Source organism: Mandrillus leucophaeus, unplaced genomic scaffold, assembly GCF_000951045.1.
Source record: "Mandrillus leucophaeus isolate KB7577 unplaced genomic scaffold, Mleu.le_1.0 Scaffold57, whole genome shotgun sequence".
NCBI classification, from domain to species: domain Eukaryota; kingdom Metazoa; phylum Chordata; class Mammalia; order Primates; family Cercopithecidae; genus Mandrillus; species Mandrillus leucophaeus.
The window spans coordinates 5392249-5419760 of record NW_012106141.1 but is presented as its reverse complement, the minus strand read 5'-3'; the positions used below and the strand labels follow the sequence as shown (position 1 = coordinate 5419760).

The window sequence follows — 27512 nt, the reverse complement described above, 5'->3', positions numbered from 1 at the left end:
TTCACACATGTAATCCCAGCACGTTGGGAGGCAAGGGCGGGCGGATCATGAGGTCAGGAGATCGAGACCATCCTGACTAACACGGTGAAAGCCCGTCTCTACTAAAAATACAAAAAATTAGCTGGGCATGGTGGCGGGTGCCTGTAGTACCAGCTACTTGGGAGGCTGAGTCCCGAGAATGGCATGAACCTGGGAGGCAGAGCATGCAGTGAGCCAAGATTGTGCCACTGCACTCCAACCTAGGTGACAGAGTGAGACTCTGTCTCAAAAAAAGCCAAATAGTAAAGATACCACCTCAAGTCATTGAGGTTCGATGCAATTGCTGTCAAAATCCCAGCAAGAGCTTTTGCAGATAACAAGAAGGGTATTATTTTAAACATATATGGAAAGGCAAAGGAATTAAAGTAGCAAAAACAATTTTGAGAAAGAAGTACAACATGGAGTCATCAGCCTTCCTGATCTCAAGACTTACTGTATAGCTACAGAAGTCAAGATTTTGTGGTATTGGTCAAAGGATAGACATTATAGATCAATGAAACAGAATTGCAGCCCCACACAAATATGCACAACTGATTATTGACAGAGGTGCAAAGATAAGTCATTGGAGGAAAGAACCTTTTCGGCACATGGTGGCAGAGAAATTGAACATCCGTAGGCAAAACAAAACAAAAGCAAACCCCAAACCAAAAAACAAAAAACCCATATAACTATAAAACTTTGAGAAAAAAACATAGAAGAGAGTCTTTGAGATCTAGGGCTAGGCAAATAGTTCTTAGATGTGACACCAAAAACATGATCCATTAAAAAAAATAAATTGGGCTTCAACAAAATTAAAAACTTTTTAACGTTTTAAGAAGGATGGTCTGTCTCAAAAACTCAACATGGTACATGGTGGTTGGCCTTTATGTGCTGTTGAGGGTTTTCTTGCATCGAAGGGTGTACTGGGTCACCCACTGTCCTGCAAGACAAGCTGTCTTAGCCCTCACCCTATAAAAGCCACCCGGACACCATCTCAGACAGAACTCAAAATATTGCTGAGACTGGGATCTGGGGGCTGGATTTTACTTTTACAAACAATTTAAAACTTTTTATAGTTAAGAGGATGAATACACAGCTAAAGACTGGGGGAAAAAATTTGCAAACCATATGTCCAACAAAACACAAGTATCTAGAACATATAAAGAACTCTCAGATCTCAGTAGATAAAAAACAAACATTTAACCAAACAACCCAGTAAGAAAATGGGCAAAAGATATAAACAGTTTCCGCTGAAGAGTACATCCATATGACCAAAAAAAAAAAACCACATAGAAATTTGTTCAGTATCATTAACCATGAGAAAAATGCAAATTAATCCTAGTACACACTATCAGAACAGCTAAAATAAAAAGTATTAATACTGATAACACTGAATGTGGAAAGGATGCAGAGAAACTGAATCTGGGTCACTCATACATTGCTGGTGGGAATGTAAAATGGTATAGCTACTTTGGAACACTGTTTGGCAGTTTCTTAATAAAGAAATAGGCTGGGCACAGTGGCTCACTTCTGTAATCCCAAGCATTTTGGGAGGCTGAGGCCGGAGGATCACTTGAGCCCAGGAGTTTGAGACCAGTCTGGGCAACATAGGGAGATTGCATCTCTACAAAAAATTTTTTTTTTTTTTTTTTTTTTTTTTTTTTTTTTGAGACAGAGTGTCGCTCAGTCACCCAGGCTGGAGTGCAGTGGCGCGATCTCGGCTCACTGCAAGCTCCGCCCCCCGGGTTCACGCCATTTTCCTGCCTCAGCCTCCCCAGTAGCTGGGACTACAGGCACCCGCCGCCACGCCCGGCTAATTTTTTTGCATTTTTAGTAGAGACGGGGTTTCACCGTGTTAGCCAGGATGGTCTCGATCTCCTGACCTCGTGATCCACCCGCCTCGGCCTCCCAAAGTGCTGGGATTACAGGCGTGAGCCACCGCGCCCAGCCTACAAATAATTTTTAAAAATTATCCAGGTGTGGTGGTACACACCTGTGGTCCCAGCTACTCAGGAGATTGAGGCAGGAGGATTGCCTGAGCCTGGGAGGTAAAGGTTACAGTGAGCCATGATTGAGCCACTGTGCTCCAGTCTGGGCTACAGAGTGAGACTGTTCTCAAAACAAAAACAAAAAGAAAACCTCAAAAAACAGTACATGTAGCTACCATATGGCCCAACAATTGCACTCCTTGGCATTTATCCCAGAGGAATGAAAACTTACTGTATAGGAGAGCCACTGTTTTTCCTTCTATATTCTCACAGCTAAAGAAAAAAACTTTTCTTCTCTACTACTCCTCGCAATACTTCACTTCTGGTCACCAAAATCTATGGACTTTTCCCCCCATACTGACCAATTCTCCAATTTTATGTGGACAACAAGTAGGTGTCCCTATAATCAATTCGCTTCAATTCTGACACTGTCTACCTGAAGTTAGTGCGGACCCCACTAAGGGCTCAGTCCTTCAAAACTCACCCCGACTTCAAGGGCCAGTCAGAAGTGGCGGGTCCTCAGGCTACTCACAACTTCTGTCCAGGTTTGCTACAAATCAGAAGTTCCCATTACCCCTTCCTTCTGTTACATTATTTGCTAGAGTGGCTCACAGAACTCAGGGAAACACTTCCCTTTAGCAGTTGTGTAGTGAAGGATATGATAAAGGATACAGATGATCCTCCAGATGAAGAGGTACATGGGGCAAAGTTTAGAGGGGTGTTGAACACAGGAGCGTCTGTCCCCATGAAGTTGGGGCGGGCCATTCTCTTGGCACATGGATGTGTTCACCAACCCAGAAGCTCTCTAAACTCCGTACTTAAGGGATTTTTGTGGAGGCTAAGTCACGTAGGCATGATTGACATTAATTGAGACTACAGTTCCTCTCCCTTCCCTGTAGGATGGGGAGTGGGGCCAAAAGTTGTAAGCTTCTGATCATGACTTGGTCTTTCTGTTGATTAGCCCCATCCTGAAAGCTATCCGGGAGCCCACCAAGAGTTGCCTCATTAGAACAGAAGATGCTCTTGACACCAAGGACATTCCAAGGAGTTTAGGAACTCTGGAACCAGGGGCAGAGACCTATATATATAATTTCTTACTATTTTATACTTACATTCACACACACACACACACACCCCTATGCACAGATGTTTACAGCAGCTTTACTGGTAATAGACAACTAGAAATAACCCAGATGTTCTTCAGTGGGCGAATGGTTAAACTGTGGTACATCTATACCATGGAATATTAGCTACTCAGCAATAAAAAGGAAAAAAAACATTGATAGAAGCAACAAGCTGGGTGAACCTGTAGACAATTATGTGTAGTGAAAAAGACCAGTCCTAAAAGGTTACATAGTTATGATTCCATTGATGTGACGTTACCAAAATAATAAAATTACGGTGTGGAGAACAGGTTAGTGGTTATCAGGGCTAAGGAGAGTGTGGGTGTGGTTATGCAAGGGCAGCAGGAGGACTCCCTGTGCTAAAGGGAATGTTCTCTATTTTGATTGTATCAACGTCAATACCCTGATTGTGAGATTGAGTCATAGCTTTTTACCGTGTTACCACTGGAGAAACTATTTTGAGACAGAGTCATGCTCTGTCGCCTAGGGTGCGATCTGGGCTCACTGCAACCTCCACCTCCTCGGTTCAAGCAGTTCTTCTGCCTCAGCCTCCCAGGTAGCTGGGATTACAGGCATGCGCCACCACACCTGGCTCATTGTTGTATTTTTAGAGACAGGGTTTCACCGTGTTGGCCAGGCTGGTCCTGAATGCCTGACCCCAGGTGATCCACCTGCCTCAGCCTCCCAAAGTGCTGGGATTACAGGCGTGAGCCACCGTGCCCAGCAAGGGCATTGTTTCTTACGCCTACAGGTAAAATCTGTCTCAATGAATTTGCTCAATCATCTTAAAATAAAAAGGTTAATTTAAAAAATGATTGAATGTAATTTTTAAAAATGTCAGGCAATACAATAAATGCTGTTTAATGAGAAATAAGCTTCCCTCCTCCCTGCTGTGTTGCTTCCATCAAGGCAAGCTCTGCTACTACTTACTAACCACGTTATTTTCCACAATTTTGTATAAACTCCTGACTGAGGTTCTCTGAATATCAAAATTGGATATTGCTTCAATAACATGGACAAAATTAAGGCTTTCAACCTGTCTGATTGTCCTTGTCAAGGCAGTTTGTCCCCATTTCCGACGTGGGATCTGCAGGGCTGGGTCCCATCTCTCAGTTCCCTGAAAGAGATGCAGTGGGCGATGGCTCATGCCACACTCTCGCCCGGCTTCTAACGTGTCTGTGTAAACCTGTGGCAGGAATCGAGCCCACTGGAAACATGGTGAAGCAGCCAGCCAAATTCACTGTGGACACCATCAGCGCCGGGCAAGGAGATGTGATGGTGTTTGTTGAGGACCCAGAAGGGAACAAAGAAGAGGTATGTTGGAGGATGCTGCCTCTCCTTTCTAGCACCTCATGGAACTTTTGGGGCTTGTAATGAGGCCAGGGACTATGCCTCCATTTTCCTCATTTCAGCTCACAACAGAAAGTTTGTTTTTTTTTTTTTTTACCAGAAGGATACTGAGGCTTATCGCTGTTAAAGTAACCTGCCCAAGAGCTGAGCCTTGAAATTGAATTTAAATTGATTGCCAGGGACACAGTGTTTAATGAAATAAAGGATACTTTGTATTTAGCAAAGGTGCCTTGTCAGTTGAGGTTTTATTATTTTTATTTATTTATTTATTGAGACTGAGTTTCACTCTTGTTGCCCGGGTTGAAGTGCAGTGGCACAATCTCGGGTCACGGCAACCTTCACCTTCCGGGTTCAAGCGATTCTCCTGCCTCAGCATGACTAATTTTTGTATCCTGAGTAGCTGGGAGTACAGGAATCTGCCACCATGCCTGGCTAATTTTTGTATTTTTAGTGAAGACAGGGTTTCACCACATTGGCCAGGCTGGTTTCAAACTCCTGAACTCAGGTGATCCACCCGCCTCGGCCTTACAAACTGCTGGGATTACAGGTGTGAGCCACTGAGCCCAGCCTCTGTTGAGGTTTTAGATACTGATGGCCAGAATAATAAGATAGTCTTGCCCTGCTCTCTTCCCACACTGGCCATTCTTTGGTTCCTCCCTCAGAGCCTTTGCACATGCTGTTCTTTCTATCACTTATTAGGACCTATTTTATTCTTGGCATTTAGCATAATTTGCATTTCTTAAGTTTACTGCTGGATGGTCCGTTTCTCCCACTGGGGTGGGGATTGTGTCTGACTTGCTCATGTTTTATTTTTAGTACCTAACACTGGGACCGGCATTTCATAAGCTTTCAATGAACTATTGAGTGGATAAAGGTTTAAGTTTCTTGCTTCATATTCCCTCTTACCTAGAGAGTGCCAGCCTGATGCTGGACACTGGAGAGTCCTGACTCTGTTATGCTTCTGCACTGTGTGGTTTTGTTTCTGTGACTTTTGGCAGCTTCTCTCTTGGGGCGTTGTGCAAGAGGGACAGAAGCTCGCCAGCATCTTCAGTGTTCCCAGCCTGGCAGCTCCTGCAGAACCCCTGCTGACACAGCATGCTCCTTACTCACACCCGGCGCCTTTTCTAACTGTTGCCCACCTTTCCTCCTAGGCACAAGTGACCCCTGACAGCGACAAGAACAAGACATACTCTGTGGAGTATCTGCCCAAGGTCACTGGGCTGCACAAAGTAAGATGAAGCAGCATGGCCGTGGCTTGGGCTGCTTTTGGGACTTGGAGAAGAAAGATAGCCCAAGAAAAAGAGTGTTTTTCTTAAGTGAATTTCTGATTTTCCTTTCTGATTATAGAAGAATCTATGCTCCTCATAGAAAATTGGAATCGCTAGGATTCCCTCGACTAGCTAGGATGAGTTGTTTGCAGTGGCGTAAGGTTTTTCCAACTCCGTCTAGGTAACTAATGGTTGCAGCTGTGTGTCTGGAGTGTAGATGCTGTGGTGACTATACTATAGATGGACTCTTTTTCCTTGATTCTTTTTTTGGAGATAGGGTCTTGCTCTGTCGCCCAGGCTGGGGTGCAGTGGTGTGGTCTCAGCTCACTGCAACCCCCGCCTTCTGGCTCAAGCAAACCTCTCACCTCAGCCTCCCGAGTATGTGGGATTATAGGTACCCACTACCACTCCCGGCTAATTTTTGCATTTGTAGTAGAGACCGGGTTTTCACCAGGTTACCTAGGCTGTTCTTGAACTCCTGACCTCAAGCTATCCTCCTGCCTCAGCCTCCAAAAGTGCTGAGATTATAGACATGAGCCACTGCACCTTGCTGACTCTTTGTCCTTAATGCTTTCTTAAGTACTCCCCTTGGAGGTGCTCTGGAGGGGCTGTCAGCATTGAAGGCTGAGGATGGAGTAGTTCAGCTGAATATAGTAGAGGGAAATGGCCCCCTCAGCACCCGGAGAAATGAGAGGGGATGAGGCCTCAGGCTCTTTGTCTTGGCAACCTTTCGTGTTCTGTTTGAGATGACATCCAGGTGGCCTATAGGGCAAGAGCTAAGAGAGCCTGTCTTGCAGGAGAGTGGGGTGGGGGTGACCCAAGATCACACTTTTCATTGGAAGAAAGCCCTCAACAGCACATAAAGGCCAATCCCATCATGTACCTGCCCAGACTTTGGAATATAGACTGAATATAGACCACCTTGGGCTTTAGTGAATTCACCTGGAACGATGGCCTTAGCGTTCTCTTAGACTCTTAGAATATGATGCATTTGGAGTAAATGCTCTTGAAGGGAGCATTTATAATGTAATTAATTCATTCCAGTCAAGTATAGGTTCATATGAAACCCAACCCAATTACTCCCCAAAAATTTCAAAGATGAGAACAGTGACTCAAGTTTTAGGTGGAAATCATTCTGCTTTGTCGCAAATCCATGTGTCTTAAGAATGATCTTGGTCCCTTGAAAAAACAGTTTAGCTGTGGATTTGAAATCCTGGAACTGTACATTTTATTCTGAGGGATAGTGGCCCATTCAGCCCCCTGAAAGGACTCAATGTCCAGAGATTGAAATGTGTTTGTTTCCTATTAAAGAGACTAAGCATATCTAAGGTCAGCATTTTTATTTTGCTAAAGGTGTGATGCCTCAGACCCAGCTGTATGGCTGAAGGGGCCAGGTGGGAGTTCTATTCAGGCTGTTAAACTTGGTTCCAGGGCTCCTCATTCTAGACACCTTGTGTGTGCCATCATGGGAGGGTAGGAGAGGTGATCATCAATGCATGTGGCTTGATGGCAGTCTTGCTGGGTGCATAGAGAAGTGATTATGTATTTCTCACCTATCTGTTACCTACAGGTCACAGTCCTCTTTGCAGGACAGCACATCTCCAAGAGCCCATTTGAAGTGAATGTTGACAAGGCCCAGGGAGACGCCAGTAAAGTCACTGCAAAAGGTCCAGGGTTGGAAGCTGTAGGGAACATCGCCAATAAGCCCACCTACTTTGACATCTACACGGCAGGTAATATGCCTCTCCTCCATGGATCTGACCTTTGGGCTTCCTTCCAAAGGCTGAAATGTAATCTTCAGGAACTTGGAGGCCTGACCTTTTGTCTTTTAAATCAAATAAATAATCACAAAGACAGTTTTTTTCAAATGTGTTACATTAGATTTTTCAAAACCAGCTTTTCTTCTCTAAAATACTCAAGCTTCACTTGAATAAGACATACTTCTTGAATTGTCAGCTTCTTTTCCATGTAGTAAATAGAAAATGCAGAAAAAGGAAACATTCAACCATAAACCCTTAGTTAACATCTTGGTGTGGACCTCCCTGAGAGCTTGTCTCCTGTTTGCTTTTTTTTTTTTGGCAGGGGAGGCGTACAGAGAATTGCTCTGTTGCCCGAGCTGGAGTGCAGTGGTGTGATCTCAGCTCAATGCAACCTCCACCTCCTGGTTTCAAGCAATTCTCACGCATCAGCCTCTCAAGTAGCTGGGATTACAGGCGTGCACCACCACGCCTGGCTAATTTTTGTTTTTTTTTTTTTTAGTAGAGATGAATTTCACCATATTGGCCAGGCTGGTCTCGAATTCCTGACCTCAAGTGATCCGCCCACCTTGGCCTCCTGAAGTGCTGGGATTACAAGTGTGAACCACCACACTGGTCCTGTTTACATTTTGCACTCAGCAGCAGTGAGCTTTCAGAGAGGGTGACCTGGGCTCAAGGAATGCTTGCTTTCTCATAGGAGCTGGTGTGGGTGACATTGGTGTGGAGGTGGAAGATCCCCAGGGGAAGAACACTGTGGAATTGCTCGTGGAAGACAAAGGAAACCAGGTGTATCGATGTGTGTACAAACCCATGCAGCCCGGCCCCCACGTGGTCAAGGTCTTCTTTGCTGGGGACACTATTCCTAAGAGTCCCTTCATTGTGCAGGTTGGGGAAGGTGAGTGCTGGGTGGCTGGACACATCTGCTTCTCACATGGAAGCTGACTGCACAGCTGGGCAGGGAGGCCAGGAAAACAGGGCCCAACACTGACCTTATGCCTGTCCTTTTCTGCCAGGGCTACTTCAGCAGGAAGTGGCTTACTTTGTCCTCTATATATTAATATTAATATCTTCTATGAGCCACGCAGAGACCTAAGCGCTTTACTTATATTAATTCATTTACTTCTCTCCAAAACACATGTACAGGAGAGTCATTATCCTCACTGAGGGAGGTGGGACTGAGGCAGTGGGAGGAGTCGGCATCATAACCGAAGTTAGCAGCAGCAACATGGGCCCTGCAGCCTCCAATGCTTGGCCTTTACTGGCCCAGGCACTTACCATGACTGCATCTAATCATTGCATCAGCCCGTGTGTTGCAGGTGCTATTATTATCCCTAGCTTGCAGGTGGAGATGCTGAGGCTTAGATAATGTTAGGTGTCAGTACTACAAGGCATCAGTAGGGCTAGAACCGCAGACTCTGTTGGCCTTACGCTTAACTACTCTGCTAAACTCCCTCTGGCGCTGGGGATATGCATTTTTCTCAAATGTTAGACTCTCTCCCTCTGACTTTGTTGCCCCTTTTTTTCTGTTTTGTTTTGTTTTGTTTTCCAACTGTACTACCTTTTCTAACCCACACTTGCCTTTCCCTGTTCTGTCCTCCGAATCTGCGTCTGCAGACGTGGCTTCCTCTTCCGAATCCTACCTCTGGGCCAGCCTGGACCCTGAAGCTGTTGGCTTCCTAGTTGAGACCACTGGGCCAGAGGCCTCTTGCTTGGTAAGGGCTGGGTGGATGGGACTTCCTTGCCAGTTCTTTGTGCTGCTTGTGAATGTTAGCTGAGCCCGTGCTCTGTGTGATTTTAGGAAACTCCTGTGCAGGTGTTATTATTACAGCTTGTCCAGCCGGAACCCAAACCCGCTCTCTAATTGCCTTTAAACACATCTAGGGCTTTTTTAGATAGTGGAGGAGCTGGTGGTGCCCTTCAGACTCCAGCCCCATTTAATGTTTATATGAACTCAGCAGTTACTCTTTTGATGTTGAGACTGTTGCACACGTTCATAATTTCCATGAGTGTGTATGTTTCTTAAGACACATTAAAACCCTCCGAGGAAGTCCTGTCATTGTATTGTGACTTATTTCTGGTGTGACCAACTTTTCTCCCTCTACAAAGAAAAAACAGGCAAAAAAAATTCTAATGTATTCCTAAGCAAAGCTCTTTTTTACATAACAGAGCATTTTGAATAGATTTCCTAATTCTACTGTTGTTTTCCAACCTTTCCTCACTCATGGACTTCCTTTTTCTTTTCTGGCCTGTACATCCTATACTATTTAGCATTTAATTAATAACCTTTTTCTTTTAATTTACTAACATCCCCTCTCCCACCTAAATGATTTTATATATGTAAAATATATATATATATATTTGTAAAAAAAAAAAATATATATATATATTTGCAGGGGGTCAGTGGGAAAGATACAGGGTCTCACTCTGTCTTTTGGGCTGGAATGCAGTGGTACCATCATGGCTCACTGTAGTCTCGACCTCCCAGGCTCAAATGATCCTCCCACCTCAGCCTCCTGAGTAGCTAAGACTGTAGATGTGCACCACCATGCCTGGTTAATGTTTTACCTTTTTTTCCCCCCTTTTCTTTCTTTTTTTTTTTTTTTTTTGAGACAGAGCCTCACTCTCTCACCCAGGCTGGAGTGCAGTGGTGTAATCTTGGCTCACTGCAGCTTCTGCTTCCCTGGTTCAAGTGATTCATGCCTCAGCCACCTGAGTAGCTGGGACTACAGGTGCACACCACCACGCCCAGCTCAGTTTTTTTGTACTTTAGTAGACACTGGGTTTCACCATGTTGGCCAGGCTGGTCTCAAACTCCTGATGTCAAGCGATTCACCTGCCTCGGCTTCCCAAAATGCTGGATTTACAGGCATGAGCCACCATGCCTGGCCTAATTTTTCTCTTTTTGTGGAGATGGGGTCTCACTATGTTGCCCAGACTGGTCTTAAACCCCTGGACTCAAGCAATCTCCCTGCCTTAGCCTCCCAAAGTGCTGAGTTTACAGGTGTAAATGATTTTATGTTAAAGGAAACTTTTTATCACTTTCACATTGGAAAACCGAAGTCACTTGCCATAAAGTGCCACCATAAGCTTATGTTCATCCATAAAACATCTAAAATCATCTCTAACTCCAAGAGTATATGTATGACTCTTTGGGAAGCAGTTCTTTGCCAAATAGCCAACTAAGGCCATTGCAGGAAGGATGAACCAGAGAAGGAATTACCTTCCATCTATGAAGTAGAGTCCCATCTTCTGAAGTCTGTGACCTTCCTGTATAGAGAGTTGTCAAATTTGCAGTATTTGAAAGGAATTTGAAAGGAAAAGCCACTTAATAATATGACATTTCCCCCACTTGTCTCCCGTTTCTATTTACTGAAAAGGTTGTCCGTGCTGGGCAGAGGATTTATTCTAGGGCATAAAGGTATCTTTTACCAACCTCTAGATACCATGGAACAGTAGTTCTGTGGACATTTCAATAAGGGATATTAGAAGCTATCTTTGTCCTTAACTTTTAGACTTACAACTTTAGGTTTTCAAGCTAGACCCGGAAATGAAATCAGCAGTGGTGTTTACTGCTAATTATTGCCTTTATAGCCACCCACATTCTGAAGGCCTTGTAACAGACAGCACTAAAAGATTGGTCTGCCTCAGCCAAGGTGGGGCTGAACTGGTCTCTTTCCAAGCTGTGTTGGTTGTTTTTGCCTGGTTGTTCAGGTGGAAGACAACAACATTTAGACACTTAAAAATGGCTGACCCAGGTTTTGGAACCCAGACAGGCATTTTCAAGTACTGCATTTTCCAAGAAGACTTGCAAAAGTCCAGTCTATCCAATTACTGAGCCCTTGAGTATGGCAGTGAGGTTTGAATAATGTCCAGTACTCGGCCTTAACTCCCTTTCACAAATGAAAAGTTAAATGCTGGTACCAGGAGCACAGCATGGATTTGCTGTGCTCTCCTGTTTTCTTTGCCAAAGTCGCTTTTCTCCAGTCCTTCTGTGGTGTGACTGGACAAAGTTATGTTGTGTCTGTATTTGCTAGCCTGGTGTGCTCCCTGAGTGGGACCCCTGGTCTTGGGCAACTACTACATACTATTTGTGCAAAGCAAATATTTTCTTGGCGGGTGGCTCCAGGTTACCTTGGCTTTCACGACTCTGACTAAAGAATGAAAGATTGAATTGATGTCAAAACTGTGCTTGCAGCCTGCAATCCAAATGCCTGCCGGGCCAGTGGCCGAGGCCTGCAACCCAAGGGCGTCCGTATCCGGGAGACTGCGGATTTCAAGGTTGACACCAAAGCTGCAGGAAGTGGGGAGCTCAGTGTAACCGTGAAGGGTCCTAGTAAGTGTTCCTTTGTTTCTCTATCTCAGGTGTGGTTTTGACTAACTTTGCAGTCATGGCATATGGATTTCATCCCACGGCTGGTTTTCCTCAATAACCCCAGAAGGCTATGTCAAGGATTTGAGGCTATCTGGGCTCCTTGGGGAAGACAGCAGTGATTGATTAGTAATGTCTGCCCTGGATGCAGACAGTGGGTGGCTTGACAGCTTTACATTGCATCAAGACTTCTGGGAGTAGAAAAAGCAGTGATGTAAAGGAGTTGGGGAAATGCTGCTGTTGGAAACAAGTGGCTCATTTTTTATTTTAGAAATCTAGGCTCAGAGAGGAAGGCTCTTGCCCAAGGTCATACAGCTTTTGTAAGCATCTGAGCTGGAATTCAAGCACAGTCTCCAAAGCCAGTGATTTTCTCACTACAGGTTACATTTTATAGAGTATGAAATTATGTCGAGTACTTAATTACTATGATCAGTGCTTATAGAAGGAGAATAAAATTCCCTAAGATTAAGTTTTGTTTGTAGATAAATGCCATTTGTGGAGGGACAGGTTAAACCCTGCAACCCATTCTCTCTCCCTCTTTTGGGGAAGGAGACAGCAGATGTGGGGACGGGTGTCTTCACTTTTTTCCTTGGAACAGAGAAGCATTTCAGCACTTCTAGTCTCGGGTGTAGCAGCCTTTAGTGGTTTTACTCCCATGCCTGTGGAATCTTGAGCTTCCTGTATCAGGATTGCTCTTACCCTCTGTGTTCCCAACAGGCTGGGGCAGGAGCATTCTGAGCTCCGGAAAGTTAATATTTGACTTCACAGCACCTGGCTTTGGGGCAGGCTGTGCCCTGAGGGTAGCCAAGGTTCTAGACTGCCCAGACCTGGAGTCAAGCTGCTTGGGGGCTATCTTCCCTCCCAGATTATTGCAACAGGAGCCAAGGAGGGGAGTGTGTGTGTGTGTGTGTGTGTGCGCGCGCGCGCGCGCGTGCGTGCACGTGTGTGTGTTTTCTCCTGACCTTGGATACTTGCTTGACTCAACAGCTTTCCTGGCCAAACCTCAGGGCTCAACACAAAACAGGTTCCTGCCTGATAGCTGGGCTTAGAGTTTGCAGCGTCGCATCTAAAACCTGTCCTCTTGCAGATAGCATCCAAGGACTTTCTTGCTTTTGTTGTCCAGCTTTCAATGGAAAAGGATACGCTGGAACACTTTACTTAAAACTCATACCAAATACTTCTAAAGGTTTGCTTCTTCCCCAGTTTTTGTGTGGGACTGGGAAGGGTAGCTATGATTATTGGGAAATACTGAAATGTGACTGGATTTATCTTTACACAGATCCAGGGAGTTCAGGACCTCAGGGCCCCTCGTAGCCAAGTGAGATTTCTAAAGCCAGTTAGCTGGGAAGTCCTCCATTTCCTCATACCTTGAAGCAGAGATGGCTGTGTTTTTAGCTTTGAAGTAATCTCCCAGGCTTGGTGGGGAGAGGTCCCATACTTTGGGGCAGTCCACTTGGTTTTTATGTATGGTTTACGTTTTGTCAGTGTGGCTGCCTCTCTCTTCTTGTCCTTTTGATTCTCATTTTGGGCCTAGGATTGTATTGGAAAGATTGTCTCCTTCTTTCCCACAGAGGGTCTGGAGGAGCTGGTGAAGCAGAAAGGCTTTCTGGATGGGGTCTACGCATTCGAGTATTACCCCAGCACCCCGGGGAGATACAGCATTGCCATCACATGGGGGGGACACCACATTCCAAAGAGGTGAGGCTCCTACTGCAGAGGGGTCTTCTCTGGAGGGTGCTCGGCCCAGGGCAGACTCACGGGTGGTTGCTTCCCGGGGTGCAGGAGGGAAAGAGATCTGCTTTGTTGAAAGCTTTTTTTTTTTTTTCAGAGCAGCACAGACATTTGGCCTGTTCTCAAAAGCAGCAGAAAGTTGCTGTGGTTTTAGCTGACTTGCTTTAAATCAAATGCTGGCGGTTAGGGGCTGGTGGGAGGCAGGGGAGGCAGAAGGAGCAGTTAGAGCAAATGGGCTGTGTGTCTAGATGCCTGCATATACACTGAGATTCTCTTTTTCAATGAACTCCTTTGTTCATGAATGCCACGGGGCAAAATCTGCTGTGGTTTACATTAAGACCGTCTACGTGAGTGCTTTCAGGGGCCAAGGGACACAGTCTACAGCTTTGCCTTGTGGGCAATGCACTTGCCCCTCTGCGTTCTTTGTTTTCCAGCTCCCCTGGGGGTGCAACTTTAAACTCCGAATAAATTCAGTTAGCCTTGAGAAATATTTGGGCATTATTGGGTTCTGAATACCTATCACACTTTTTTTTTTAAGCCTCCCATGCCAAGGTTACAGCACATTCATTCATGTATGAGATAAAGCCCGTTCAACCGAGTTTTCTGGTTATAGCATAAGCAGGATATAGTGTATGTGGACTCTCTCACTTTCCAGAGTCATAGTCTGGGGAGGCCTGCACACAAAGGTAAAAGACCAGGAGGCTGGTGCAAAGCAGCGTGGCTTGAATGTCAACCTAGTGGCCACCTGAGCTCCCAGAAGCAGTCACATTACATTATATTGTTGACATAACAATAGCTATGGGTGAGGGGCCTGCGGGAGGAAGGGGTTGGCTGGAGTTTGGGATGCCAGGTGAAAGGATCAGGCAAGTGGAAAGAATATGCCAAGGAACTGCAGCTTATGGCTATAGTGAGGCCTTACTCTACTCTTCTTTGATGCTTCTATTCCTTTCCCTGTAGCCCCTTTGAAGTTCAAGTTGGTCCTGAAGCGGGTATGCAGAAAGTCCGTGCTTGGGGCCCTGGGCTCCATGGTGGGATTGTCGGGCGGTCGGCAGACTTCGTGGTGGAATCCATTGGCTCTGAAGTGGGGTCTCTGGGTAAGTGGACGCAGCTGACCGGCATCTTCTGGAGGACTGAGGATTACAGGGCTTCTGGGCTGCGTCAGGTTGGATGTTGGGGCCTTGCCTAGCCTCAATACCTTTAGCTTCCTGGCTTCCTAGCCACCCTAAGCCATCTCTGCGTGCTGCTGTGGAGTTGCCATTTCCATTTGCAGTTGCCTCTGATACCAGCATTCATTCATCCAGGAGAGTTGGGGGCAGAAGCCTTATGTGGGTATTGTGCCTAAAACAATGCTTGGAACGTAGTAAACACTTAGCAAATAGTGTTGACTGACCTATAGTTTAGGTGAATGAATGAATGAATGAATTTTGCTGAAATTTGGATTTGGAAGATAAATATTTTCTTTGGAGCACAGCTGAAGTATATTTTAAATACATGTCTAATATATATATGATCATTTTATATCAGGAGTCAGCCAGCTTCTTCTATAAAGGGCCAGATGGCAAATATTTTCCACCTGTGGGCCCTATGGTCTCTGTCACAGTTATTTGACTCTGCCATTGTAGGCCTGAAAGCAACTATAGGAATACGTAAACAAATGAGTGTGGCCATGTTCCAGTAAAACTTTATTTGCAAAAGTAAGCAATGGGCCAGATGTGGCCTTCAGACTGTAGTTTAGCAACCCCTGTTTTAGGTCATAGCAATAAGCAAAAGAGAAAAACAAGAAATCACATTTATTTTTCCCTTCTAGAGAGATGATATTAATCGTCTTGTATATTCATAGTCTAGAGATAATATTAAGCCTTTTAGTGTATCCTTCTAGACTTTTTTCTCTGTACGTATGCATGCAAATATTGATTTGGTACAGAAAATATCTTGGACAAGTCTTTATATCTTTATGTGTAAATATAGGGTATGCCTTCATTTTCCATGGCTTCCATGGAATTCCATTGTATGGCTGTATCCATTGTCAGGCTCTCTAGTTATTTCCAAGGTTTTGCTATGAAAACAGTGCTGACTGTGTATCCTTGGTAATTACCTTCAGATAAAAACCCAGAAGTGGATTTGGTGGTGCAAAGAGTGGGTGTTGGTTCAAGGCTTTTGCCACATGTTGCCACATCTCCAACAGAAAGGTTTGCTGGTTGGACTTCCCCTGTTGGATGATGATAAAATACATATAACGTATTTAATACTATATATATATTCCACCCCTTCCATCTCTACTGAAGACTCAATGATCTTGGTTTTGGGAGAAAGGGACACAAATAGATTTCAATCTTCTGGTCAACACTTGGCTTTTAGCGAGGCAGCAGGAATGAGCTGTCATAACATAGAATAGGTGCTTTCCACCATATAACCAGGGAGACCCTTCTACCTCCACCCCCTAGGGTTTGCCATTGAAGGCCCCTCTCAGGCAAAGATTGAGTACGACGACCAGAATGATGGATCATGTGACGTCAAATACTGGCCCAAGGAGCCTGGCGAATATGCTGTTCACATCATGTGTGACGACGAAGACATCAAGGATAGCCCGTACATGGCCTTCATCCACCCAGCCACGGGAGACTACAACCCTGATCTGGTGAATCAGCTGCTATGCTTCTATCTTCTTGTCCCTGGCCCCTGGTTCCTCACCCCCATGCCCGAAGTTGCCTTAAGCAGCATGTTGAGAGACGGCAGAGAGGAATCATTTGGATTTTAGGAAGGAAACAGGCCTGCATTTGTTTGTTTGTTTGTTTTGAGACAGAGTCTTGCTCTGTCGCCCAGCCTGGGATACAGTGGCATGATCTCAGCTCACTGGAACCTCTGCCTTCTGGGTTCAAGCGATTCTCGTACCTTAGCCTCCCGAGTAGCTGGAACTACAGGCATGCATCACCATAGCCAGCTGATCTTTGTATTTTTTAGTAGAGATGGGGTTTCACCATGTTGGCCAGGCTGGTCTGGAACTCCTGACCTCAAGTGATCCACCCGCCTCGGCCTCCCAAAGTGCTGGGATTACAGGCGTGAGCCACCACACCCAGCCCAGGCCTACATTTGAATCCTGGTAGTATCACTTAGCACTTCTATAGTGTTGGGCAGTAACTTACCTGTCTGACTCTTGGTGTCTTCCTCTATAAGACAGGAATGATAGTAGTCTCTGCTTCTACGATGATTCAAGAGGTGGCATGCATAAAGACAATCTTTAGCTCATGCCTGGCCCATGCAGGGAGCTCTATAAGCTGTTATTTTCTTGCAGCTCCAGGGATCATATGTCAGTCTTACAGCCATTTTCTGTAGTTATTATTTCAAGATGCTCCATAGATAAAGGAGGTTTTTTCCCCTAGTTCCCTGCCTCTTAAGTTGGAGCAGTGTTTCCAAGAGTTTCCTCTCAAACCATTAGCAGGCTGATAAGCATTAAGTCTAAGCCAGCCTGGCTGACAGGGAGTTGGCCCCACATGCCAGGTGTGCTACTGTTGGCCCACACGGGCAGCTATCCATAGGCTGATGTCAGTCTGGGCTGGTAGCTACCCCTTTTTGGCCAAATGCTATTCCTTTGCCCTCTAGGGCAAATGTCCGTGGTAAAGATTCTGAGTCCCCTCAAAGTGATAACATTGAAACTGGGCATGACTGGAGGTCTCTGCCCCAGTTGTTAGAAGTTCTCTAGGTCAACTCAGAATAAGGCAGGGAGCATGGGTTAGTTTGGGCATGGTTTTAGAATGGGTTTCCAATCTTTTGCCTTCCCTGGGCCACATTGGAAGAAGAAGAATTGTCTTGGGCCACACATAAAATACACTAACGATAGCTGATGAAGAAAAACAAAAACAAAATTGCAAAAAATTTTATAATGTTTTAAGAAAGTTTACAAATCTGTGTTGGGCTACATTCAAAGCCATCCTGGGCCTCATGGGGCTTTCAGGCCGTGGTTTGGATTTGTTTAGAGAGTTTTCTCCCTTATGAGGGAGAGACATTTGTTTTTAAGTTACAACCTACTTTAGCACTTTACTTCCCATAACCATCCTCTTATGTGGCTACTGTAAAACCAGACACAGGTCATTTTGTTCTTCCCCCATCCCCTGGTTACCTGTCTTTGTATAAGGGTTTAGTTGGGGCATTACACAGAAAGAGACTTATTATCTGCCTTTGCTTCAGGTTCGAGCATATGGGCCAGGTTTGGAGAAATCTGGGTGCATTGTCAGCAACCTGGCCGAGTTCACTGTGGATCCTAAGGACGCTGGAAAAGCTCCCTTAAAGATATTTGCTCAGGTAAATTTCAGGGGGCCACCTGTGCAGGTAATTGTCAGGTAACAAGATCTGTCCATGTAATGGCAAGTTGCTGAGTCCATCTGATCTTCAGTTTCCTCATCTGCACCTTCGAAATGATAAGAAGATTATTTTATGGGGTTATGTGAGGGTTCAGTGAGACTACCATGTAGAGTACTGGGCTTTTAAAAAAATAATCTTTCTGATTTGTGTTCTGTGGAAATGAGGCTTGTTTGTTTCAGGTTATTCTGTAATGTCTTTTGGTGTGGCTGAAGCTGCTGAGGCCATGGTGGGAGATTTGTAAACAAGGATTTAAAAAGTATGTTTATTTAATCTAATTGAATTTGGCCAAAGGACTTAAATGCAAGAATTGAAATTACGAAGCATTGAGTGGCCATAGCTTTGTTTTTGGGCCACTTGCTTTTAATAACTAAAAATAAATACATGTCATATTTTGTCACAGGTTGTCATCACGTTGTGAAAACATGGCACGTTGTAGTTGGTCCATGAAGTTTTGTTGTATAAGCAAATGGTGACTTGGCTGTCTTGGGAGGCCACAGTAGCCCTGTTTGATAGAGACAATGTGAGGACCACCTCTGGTCCTAGCTCTGGTTTTTTTTGCAGGATGGGGAAGGCCAGCCTATTGACATCCAGATGAAGAGCCGGATGGACGGCACGTATGCTTGCTCATACACTCCGGTGAAGGCCATCAAGCATACCATTGCTGTGGTCTGGGGAGGCGTGAACATCCCGCACAGCCCCTTCAGGGTAGGTTGTGAGGCAGAATCCTGGCTGTTGTATAGAAACGCTTGGTCATACACCAGGTCTGGGATCCATGCCTGACGGCCAAGGCAGACATGTGAAAGGAACCCGTCCCTGGTGGGAACTGAATGATGGAGGGGCCTGAAGGGCAGAGTGCTCCAGCCCACCCAGAAGAACTATTTCTAACAATGTTTTTTATTAGTATTTTACTGGGTCCAAGTGGAGGAGAACTTGATGACCTTCTCCATGTCTCTCTAGGTCAACATCGGGCAAGGTAGCCATCCTCAGAAGGTTAAAGTGTTTGGGCCAGGAGTGGAGAGAAGTGGTCTGAAGGCAAATGAACCTACACACTTCACAGTGGACTGTACTGAGGCTGGGGAAGGTGAGAAAGGGCCTCGTTCAACCCAGTGATCATTGCTCCTTGGGGAAGGGAGTTCTTCTCATAACGTTTTGAGGGCAATTCCCTTTGAACTAGGAAGTAGTCCATCTGAATAGGTAATCATCTACTGAGCCTCTGAATCATTCCTTGGTGGTGTCTTTGCTAATCCATCATCTCTTTCCCTAAATCCTTACTTTTTCTCAAGTTTCTTACTAGAAGCTTCCCAATTGCTTTTTGGGGGTGTTAACTTGAGCTGGAAGAGATTGCACAGGACATGCTGTTTCTTGTAAGCTGGTGCTAATAAGCTGGTCTGTTCCAGGTGATGTCAGCGTTGGCATTAAGTGTGATGCCCGGGTGTTAAGTGAAGATGAGGAAGACGTGGATTTTGACATTATTCACAATGCCAATGATACGTTTACAGTCAAATATGTGCCTCCTGCTGCTGGGCGATACACTATCAAAGTTCTCTTTGCATCTCAGGTATGTGTTGGAGCCTGGAGTGGAGTAGGTTTGGATTCTCTTCGGCCACTCATGTGCAGGTCTCATCTACTTTTTGGTGTTTTATTTTATTAGTATTATTATTTTTGAGATGGAGTCTCACTCTTTCACCCAAGCTAGAGTGCAGTAGTGTGATCTTGGCTCACTGCAACCTCTGCCTCCCAGGTTCAAGTGATCCTCCCACCTCAACTTCCCAAGTAGCTGGGGACTACAGGCTCACACCACCACCCAGCTAATTTTTTTTTTTTAATTTTTTTTTTTTTTTGAGGTGGAATTCTGCTCTTATTGCCCAAGCTGGAGTGCAATGGCATGGTCTTGGCTCACTGCAACCTCCGCCTCCCGGGTTCAAGTGTTTCTCCTGCCTCAGCCTCCCGAGTAGCTGGGATTACAGGCCACCATGCCTGGCTAATTTTTTGTATTTTTGGTAGAAATGGGGTTTCACCATGTTAGCCAGGCTGGTCTCGAACTCCTGACCTCAGGTGATACGCCTGCCTTGGCCTCCCAAAGTGCTGGGATTACAGGTATGAGCCACTGTGCCTGGCAACTCAGCTAATTGTTTTGCATTTTTAGTAGAGACGGTTGCCCAGACTGGTCTCGAACTCCTGACCTCAGGCCTGCCTTGGCCTCCCAAAGTGTTGGGATTACAGGCATGAGCCACTGCATTTGGCCTCCTTTTTGTGTTCTAGTGACAGGGAAGTTGTCTTGAGAACGCTGCTCAATTTCTCTCTGGCTCCTTACAACCAAGAAGGAAAAAAAAATTTTTATTATTACCACCTTCTAACAAAAGTGAGGCAGTGTGTTCAGTGGTTAAAAGCAGGGGTCTGGAGAGAGACTAGTTTGTTATAAACTTTCATCAATATTTTGGTTGAAATGCAATTAGCTTCTTGATATGTTCTACTTTGATGCCTTTGAAGCAAATGACAGTGGTCTCTGCCCTTAAACTTTTATAGAGAGAGGTGATTTGAAGTTTCAGGTATGCAATGATGAAGATAGGGTGAGCAGGATCCTGAAAGAGAGAATTTTGAAATCCTAGGGATTAAAATTAACCTTACATGTAAATGGGAACCTTAGTAGAATGTTCTGTGCCTAAAGGTAGTGGTCTAGTGGTCTTGACATCATCCATTTAACCTCTTCTGCCTTTATTCCAATAGTCTGCAACATTCTTTTTGAAGAATTATAATTGTTCTGTCTCTGATCACTTCTTGCATCTCCCCAGACCTTAGCTCTCAGCTGTTCCTGGAGGACATTTCCTTCCTTCAGCCCCATATATTATTATCCTTTTTGGTTTCATTCTTGTTGGCATTTTTCATCCTAAGTACTTAACATTTGGTATTACAGGCTCAAAGTCCTCAGGTTTATTTGTGACATCAGGGATCCAGGCATTAGAGAGTGACCTATTATAGAAGACCCTTACCCAATGCTGGGCCCCTTTGGCTTATCTTACCCTTCTGTTTACCTGTGGTAACAGAAGTCTGCTCACCCCTCACTAAGTCAGAGTGATGCTAAGGTTCACCATTTGTTCAAGGCACCCTGAGCTCTGGCTGTTGCTTCAGGGGCTTTCCTACTAAGACCATGTCTCTGCTACAGGAAATCCCCGCCAGCCCTTTCAGAGTCAAAGTTGACCCTTCCCACGATGCCAGCAAAGTGAAGGCAGAAGGCCCAGGGCTCAGCAAAGCAGGTAAGATGGCACATCAAGGTTGTCCTGGGCCCCTCTGCCGGCCGGTGGCACTGGGCGTGTTTCGTCCATGGCCTTGAGGAACCTAATCTCCATCAACACCAACACCAAGCTGGCAGGTGTTCTGTGCAGCTCTGATGCAGCAGTGGCCGGCCAGGGCCTGTAGCCGGCTGTCATAATAGACCTGGTGCTGTTGAACCTGTCTGACGGGTTCTCAAAGTGAAACTACTCCAGCTGGTCTGTCTCCTCACACAGTATATCTTTTCCAGGTGTGGAAAATGGGAAACCGACCCACTTCACTGTCTACACCAAGGGGGCCGGGAAAGCCCCGCTCAACGTGCAGTTCAACAGCCCTCTTCCTGGCGATGCAGTGAAGGATTTGGATGTCATCGATAACTACGACTACTCCCACACCGTTAAATATACACCCACCCAACAGGTAGGGTCCTTCTCCCCTCTGCTCCCCTGGCCCCCAGCCAGGCCCTTTTCTATGCAGTCTGTGCTGGGTCACTGTGGACACCAAGGGGTGTGAGAGGTGCTCTGCCAAAGTGCTTCCTGATGGGAAGCGGCTCCTGGCATTTTGAACCCCTCTGGGAGCACCTACTGTAGGAAGCCCGATGGGTTCTGTCAGGTGGACTGCAGAATTCCCCAAGAGCAAGCAGGAAGCTGGTCCCATATCTCCACCTTCTGTTTGGGTTTTATCAGAGAAATGCTCAGTTATTGATATTCAGGCCCTAATATCTATCTTTCTGTTACACACACAGGTGCGCACATGTGCACACACACACGTGCACTCCCTCGCAGCCTCACCAGCTGCCTTATAGTCTTTTCATTAATTACCCACAGAGAAAGAGCTGCTACACCTTTATGTTTCCTTCCTGGCCCTTTTAGCTTAGTTTACCCCTTTTACGAGGTGTTGGAATGAGGTCTTTTCTCAAAGAGCCAGTTCAGCCTTTTGTCCCTAAGGCCCAACACACTATTTAGGGCAACAAATTATTCCCCTTTACAAAATGCAGGATTTCACATGTGATCTTACCGTCTAGGCTGGCTTCCTCTGATTATTTCAGGCCATAAGGGCCTTAAAACTACCTCTCTGTACAAGTTAATGTTTATTTGTTTAAAAACATTTAAAAATTTTTTTTATTGTGGTAAAATATATATAACATAAAATTTACTATCTTAACTATTTTTAAGTGTATAGTTCATTAGTGTTAAGTGCATTCATTATGTCGTGCACCCATCACCACCATCCATCTCCATAACTCTTTACATCTTGTAAAACTGAAGCCCTGTATCCATTGTATTTGTTTAAAATTTTGTTTTGCTTCATGTTCACACCTCTGGGGTCTGGAGACCAGACATCCTGGCAGAAAAGTCTGGATTTTAATACTTAAGCCTCGTGTTCTAAGTGGTTGTTCCAAACCTCTGAGATTCCTTTATTCTTAAGGGAAACGATCCTGCTGTGTTTGAAATGCCATTTGTAGGAGAAGAAGGGCAACGGTTTCAGCAGAAACACTGCTCAGAAGCCTTGCTTCCACCTGGGTCCTCTCAGTGAGGAGTGGGCAAGAGTCAAGTGGGGAAGAAGGAGGATTATAGTGAGGAGGGGACATGGTGTAGCTGTCCCCTAAGTTTGGGGGCTACACACCCTTGGAGATGGAATCAAAGGGATTGTGTGTGTCATGTTATAAATGCGGCCCCTTTCATCCAGGCTTGCTGCTGTTTGTGCTTTCTTCTCCAAATTTTTATTTTTATTTATTTATTTATTTATTTATTTTAGACAAAGTCTCGCTGTGTCGCCCAGACTGGACTACAGTGGCATGATCTTAGCTCATTGCAACCTCTGCCTCCTGGGTTCAAGTCATTCTCCTGCCTCAACCTCCTGAGTGGCTGGGATTACAGGCACATGCCACCACACCTGGCTAATTTTTGTATTTTTGGTAGAGACAGGTTTCGCCATGTTGGCCAGGCCGGTCTCGAACTCCTGGCCTGAGGCAATCCTTTCACCTCAGCCTCCAAACCTGCGGGCATTACAGGCATAAGCCACTGCGCCTGACCTCAGTATTTGTCTTTTTGTGACTGATTTGTTTTTCTTTGCATAGTGTCCTCCATTGTCATCCACGTTGTAGCCTGTGTCAGAACTTCATTGCTTTTTGAGGCTGCATTCCATTGTATGTGTATACATTTTGCTTCTTTCTTCATTGGTTTTTTTGTTTGTTTGTTTGTTTGTTTTTTCTTGAGATGGAGCCTTGCTCTGTTCCCCAAGCTGGAGTGGCACTATCTTGGCTCACTGCAACCTCTGTCTCCTCGGTTCAGGTGATTGTCCTGCCTCAGCCTACCAAGTAGCTGGGACTACAGGCACGTGCCACCATGCCCAGCTAATTTTTGTATTTTTAGTATGGATGTTTCAGCATGTTGGCCAAGGTTTCACCATGGGGTTTCACCCTGTTGGCCAGGCTGGTCTCGAATTCCTGATCTCAGGTGATCCGCCCGCCTCAGCCTCTGAAAGTGCTGGGATTATAGGCATGGGCCACCATGCCCGGCCTTCTTCATTTGTTGAAGAACATTTGGGTTGCTTCCGTCTTTTTTGTCTGTTGTGAATAATGCTGGGAGTACATATATCTCTTTGAGTCTCTGCATTTAATTCTTTTGAGTATATACCCAGACATGCAATGCTGGATCATATGGAAATCTCTTTTTGCTTTTTTGAGAAACCACTATACTGTATTCCACAGTGGCTGCACTGCTATAGTCCTGCCAACAGCATGCAAGGGTTCCGGTTTCTCCACATCCTTGTTAACAGTTGTTTTTTTCTGTTTTTGTTGTTGTTGTTGTTGTTGTTGTTGATAGTGACTATCCTATTGAGAGTAAGATGGTGTCTTATTGTGGTTTTGATTTGCATTTTCCTAATGATTAGCGATGTTGATAATCTTTTCACGTGCTTGTTGGTCATTTGCATATTTTCTTTGGAGAATTATCTACTTGCCCATTTTTATATCAACCTTCTTAATTTTATGTTGAGTTTTAGGAATTCTCTATGTATTCTGGATATTAGTTCCTTATCAGATAAATGATTTGCAAATATATTCTCTCACTCCTTGGGTTGCCCTTTTACTCTGTTAATAGTTCTCGCGTGCAGGTTATAAATGTGGCTTCTTATCTCCAGAGTTGCTTCTTCCTGTGCTTTAAAATAAAAAATCCAAAACAAAACATTTATTATTAGTAATGATAAAACTAATACTTTTATAGATAGAGCATCCTTTTCTCATCAGGCCACTCAATAGTAAGTAGGTAATTATTTTCCTGCTGATGGTTCTGAGGGTTGGTGGGAGCCTTACTATTGGGTGCACCAGCCTGAATCTTGTTTGTTGCCAAATTCTCCACATTCTTTAGGAGAATGCACCAGATAGCCATAGCTGTCTGTGTACAATGACTAGGATCACAAGGTCATAGTGTCTTCTAAAAACATTTTGTGACTTTTGCTTTATTCTACGTCTATATGCCTTTTAGTGTTTTGGCTGAGCCGTTAGAAAGTAAGTTGCAGATGTCAGGACAGGGTCAGGGTTTGACCTGCATCCTTGGAAAGGACTGCAGAACCCAGTAAGTACCCCAGATGTCCTCTGCTGCTGGTTGAGGCAGAAGTGGTTAGGAGCCTAGGTCCGGTTTTGTCCCCTTTGAAGTGATACTGGAGGGGAGGCTCCTTACTTCAGAGTCACCCCAGGTCCGGTTTTGTCCCCTTTGAAGTGATGCTGGAGGGGAGGCTCCTTACTTCAGAGTCACCCCAGGTCCGGTTTTGTCCCCTTTGAAGTGATGCTGGAGGGGAGGCTCCTTACTTCAGAGTCACCCCAAGGTCACGTTCATCCAGTTCTCTGATAGCAGGTTTGAGAACTGCTGCCATGGTGAGTACTCACTTAGGGCTGTGCGTCCGGATGGTCCCAGGATACATTCAGGGAGCCTGGTGGGCCTTGGTAGTGGTTGTTGCCTTCAGTGTGAATGACTTACAGGGTGGCACTGGGGTCCTTCTTGTTGTTTGTTGTTTAGAGCTAGTTTTATTGTTTCATTATTTGGGCAACTTGCAATTCTGCCTATTTTTCTATGGCAAAGAAAACATTAAATCTCTCCTTGGATTGAGTTTCCTTCCCACTCCCACCCCCATCCCCAGCACAGAGCCTGGCCCTATAAGTGCTCTGTATAGATTAATGGCTGTGAGTGAGTGAATAAATGATGTGGTGCTGGGATTCACAAGCAGAGATGGCCTAAGAACGTTGTAATCTGGTAGAAGAGTGATGCCCACACCTCCTCATTCTCCTTTGAACTCTGTTTTCTCAAGAGCAGCTAAAAGCTCAAGACTGGGCTAAGGAAGTATGCCCTTGGATGTGATTAAGAAACCTGGGGCAGCCCAGAAAGCCACCCGCTGACACGGGGGAGGGAGCCTACTTTGAGGGCTAACACCCACAGGCACCTCTTCTCATGGTGGTTTTAGGGTGTAACAGGCTGGAAATCCCCAGAAAGGTGGCTGCTTGGGCATGGGCGTGTCCTGGCCTGGGGTGGGCACTTCCCCCTCAGAACGCAGGCTGTGCCATGTGGGGAGCTGAGGTTCTGCCTGAGTAACCCAGGTCCCTGGTTGCTGGTTTTGCTCCCCGACACCTGCAGCCCTGCCACTCCACCTAGCAAAGTCCCTGAGTGACAGCTTGCAGGTGCTTGCCTGCCTGGGGTGGATGAGCGACGTGGATGACTGTAGGATCCTGTGAGTCCCTTGAGGATACAAGAGTAGAGCTCGTTTTGCCTTAGAGGAATGGACTTGTTGGGTTGGGGCTTGAGGACCCTCCCAGAGGTCAAAGACTCAATTTTATAGGAGGGAAGTTATTTCCCTGAGGACTTTGGTCTTCTCTTGGTTGTGGGTGGCCTCAAGCAGCTTAAATTTCTCACCCCAGTTTCCCCCAAGCAGAGCTGTTTGAGAAGCTAGTGGCAATGTCTCCATTACATGCTGTGCTGGGAGCCACTAGGTTTGGGGACAACTCCATGTGCTACTCTGGCACCTTTAGGAATCCCTGTGAGCTCACAGACCCTCACAGGGTAGCAGTGTCTACCTTGAAGTGTTCTTACCATGGTGGTCCTGGCTGCTCCCAGAGGGCCCTAAAAGTGATGGCGCCGAGGGTGGCTCTCTCAGTCCCATCCTCTTCTGAGCTGTCTGATCGGTGATTGGTGTCTTGTGTATGTATATTTTGAAGGATAAGATTCAGGTTTCAGAAGCATGTAGAGGAGAGTGAAACTGTCTTGCAGCCTGCAAGTTGTGGCAAAATGCACTGGCCATCACTACCCATACATCCCTCACTTCATGGCCCTGTTGGGGAATAAACACAGTGCATTCCTTAGTTGGGGCCTCAGGGGATGCCTTAAAATGCTGTAGGCATTGTAGGTGTAAATCTCCGAGATTTTTTCCCTCCCCCTTCTTAGGTTATTTAAGGTAGAGTTCATTTTCTATCTGAGTTTTTGTTTTGTTTTTGACTGGTAACGAGAGCATACTTTCTTTTATGGGATGGGTGGGTTTAACTGGAAGAGGACTTTTCACTCTCTTTTTTAGCGCTTCAGAGAAGTGGCCAGAAAACTTTATGCAGGTGAGGGAGAAGGTATCCCCAAGACCTCTGGTTAGCCTGAGGTCTGCCTAGTGAGCCCCTGAATTGTTAGGGGCTGTGGGGAAACAGAAGCTCGGGAAGAGTTGGCACATTGGGAGTGCCGCGTTGGCTGAAGTAGCGAGTCAGTCTTGCCTTAAACAGTACAAGAAGGAGACATTTCCTGCCTCTTGGCTGGCTCCCAGCTCTGTTGAATTTGACCTGTGCATATTTTACCAGGAAATGTTGTACGCATGAGGCAGGGGGCCAGTTGGTTTTGTGTGCAATACTTAAAAATCCTAGAAAATTAATCCTCCCTTCATTGATGCAACCAGTTTTTGTTTTGTTGCTGCTGTTGTTTTTTTTCTTGGCCTTTACCCCCTTCCTTATTACAAAAGGAATGTGACAAAATATACATAGGCCAAATGCTATACACCCTTTTAACACTCGATCAGCAACAGCTTTCAGCAGGGCCTGCATTCCAGCAAGGCTGCTGGATTCTTGGGGGGAACTCATGTCTCCCTCCCACTTTCCTGTTACATTATGCCTGGTCAATTGAGGTGAAGGGGATCTTGATCTACTGAGACAGCCATGAGATTTCTTGGAGCCTCGATTTGGAGGGAGGGAACTTGGCCAACCGTGGAGAGAAGAAGCCGGCTGTGTGCCATCCTGGAACCGGCCAGAGGAG

The 27512-nt window shown here is 45.5% G+C and overlaps 1 protein-coding gene across 3 annotated transcripts in view; it reads left to right on the top strand.

Moving 5' to 3' along the window:
- The window catches only part of FLNB (filamin B, beta), a 130023-nt gene that overhangs the window by 47577 nt on the left and 54934 nt on the right, over window positions 1-27512 (top strand). For all 3 annotated transcript variants that reach the window (XM_011998389.1, XM_011998391.1, XM_011998390.1), the window contains 14 exons: window positions 4326-4444; window positions 5632-5709; window positions 7319-7481; window positions 8203-8400; window positions 11701-11838; window positions 13446-13572; window positions 14563-14699; window positions 16050-16243; window positions 17791-17904; window positions 18526-18669; window positions 18922-19045; window positions 19362-19522; window positions 21128-21218; window positions 21485-21654. In XM_011998389.1, the coding sequence (XP_011853779.1) occupies window positions 4326-4444; window positions 5632-5709; window positions 7319-7481; window positions 8203-8400; window positions 11701-11838; window positions 13446-13572; window positions 14563-14699; window positions 16050-16243; window positions 17791-17904; window positions 18526-18669; window positions 18922-19045; window positions 19362-19522; window positions 21128-21218; window positions 21485-21654 (1958 nt within the window). The remainder of the gene's footprint in view (window positions 1-4325; window positions 4445-5631; window positions 5710-7318; window positions 7482-8202; window positions 8401-11700; window positions 11839-13445; window positions 13573-14562; window positions 14700-16049; window positions 16244-17790; window positions 17905-18525; window positions 18670-18921; window positions 19046-19361; window positions 19523-21127; window positions 21219-21484; window positions 21655-27512) is intronic.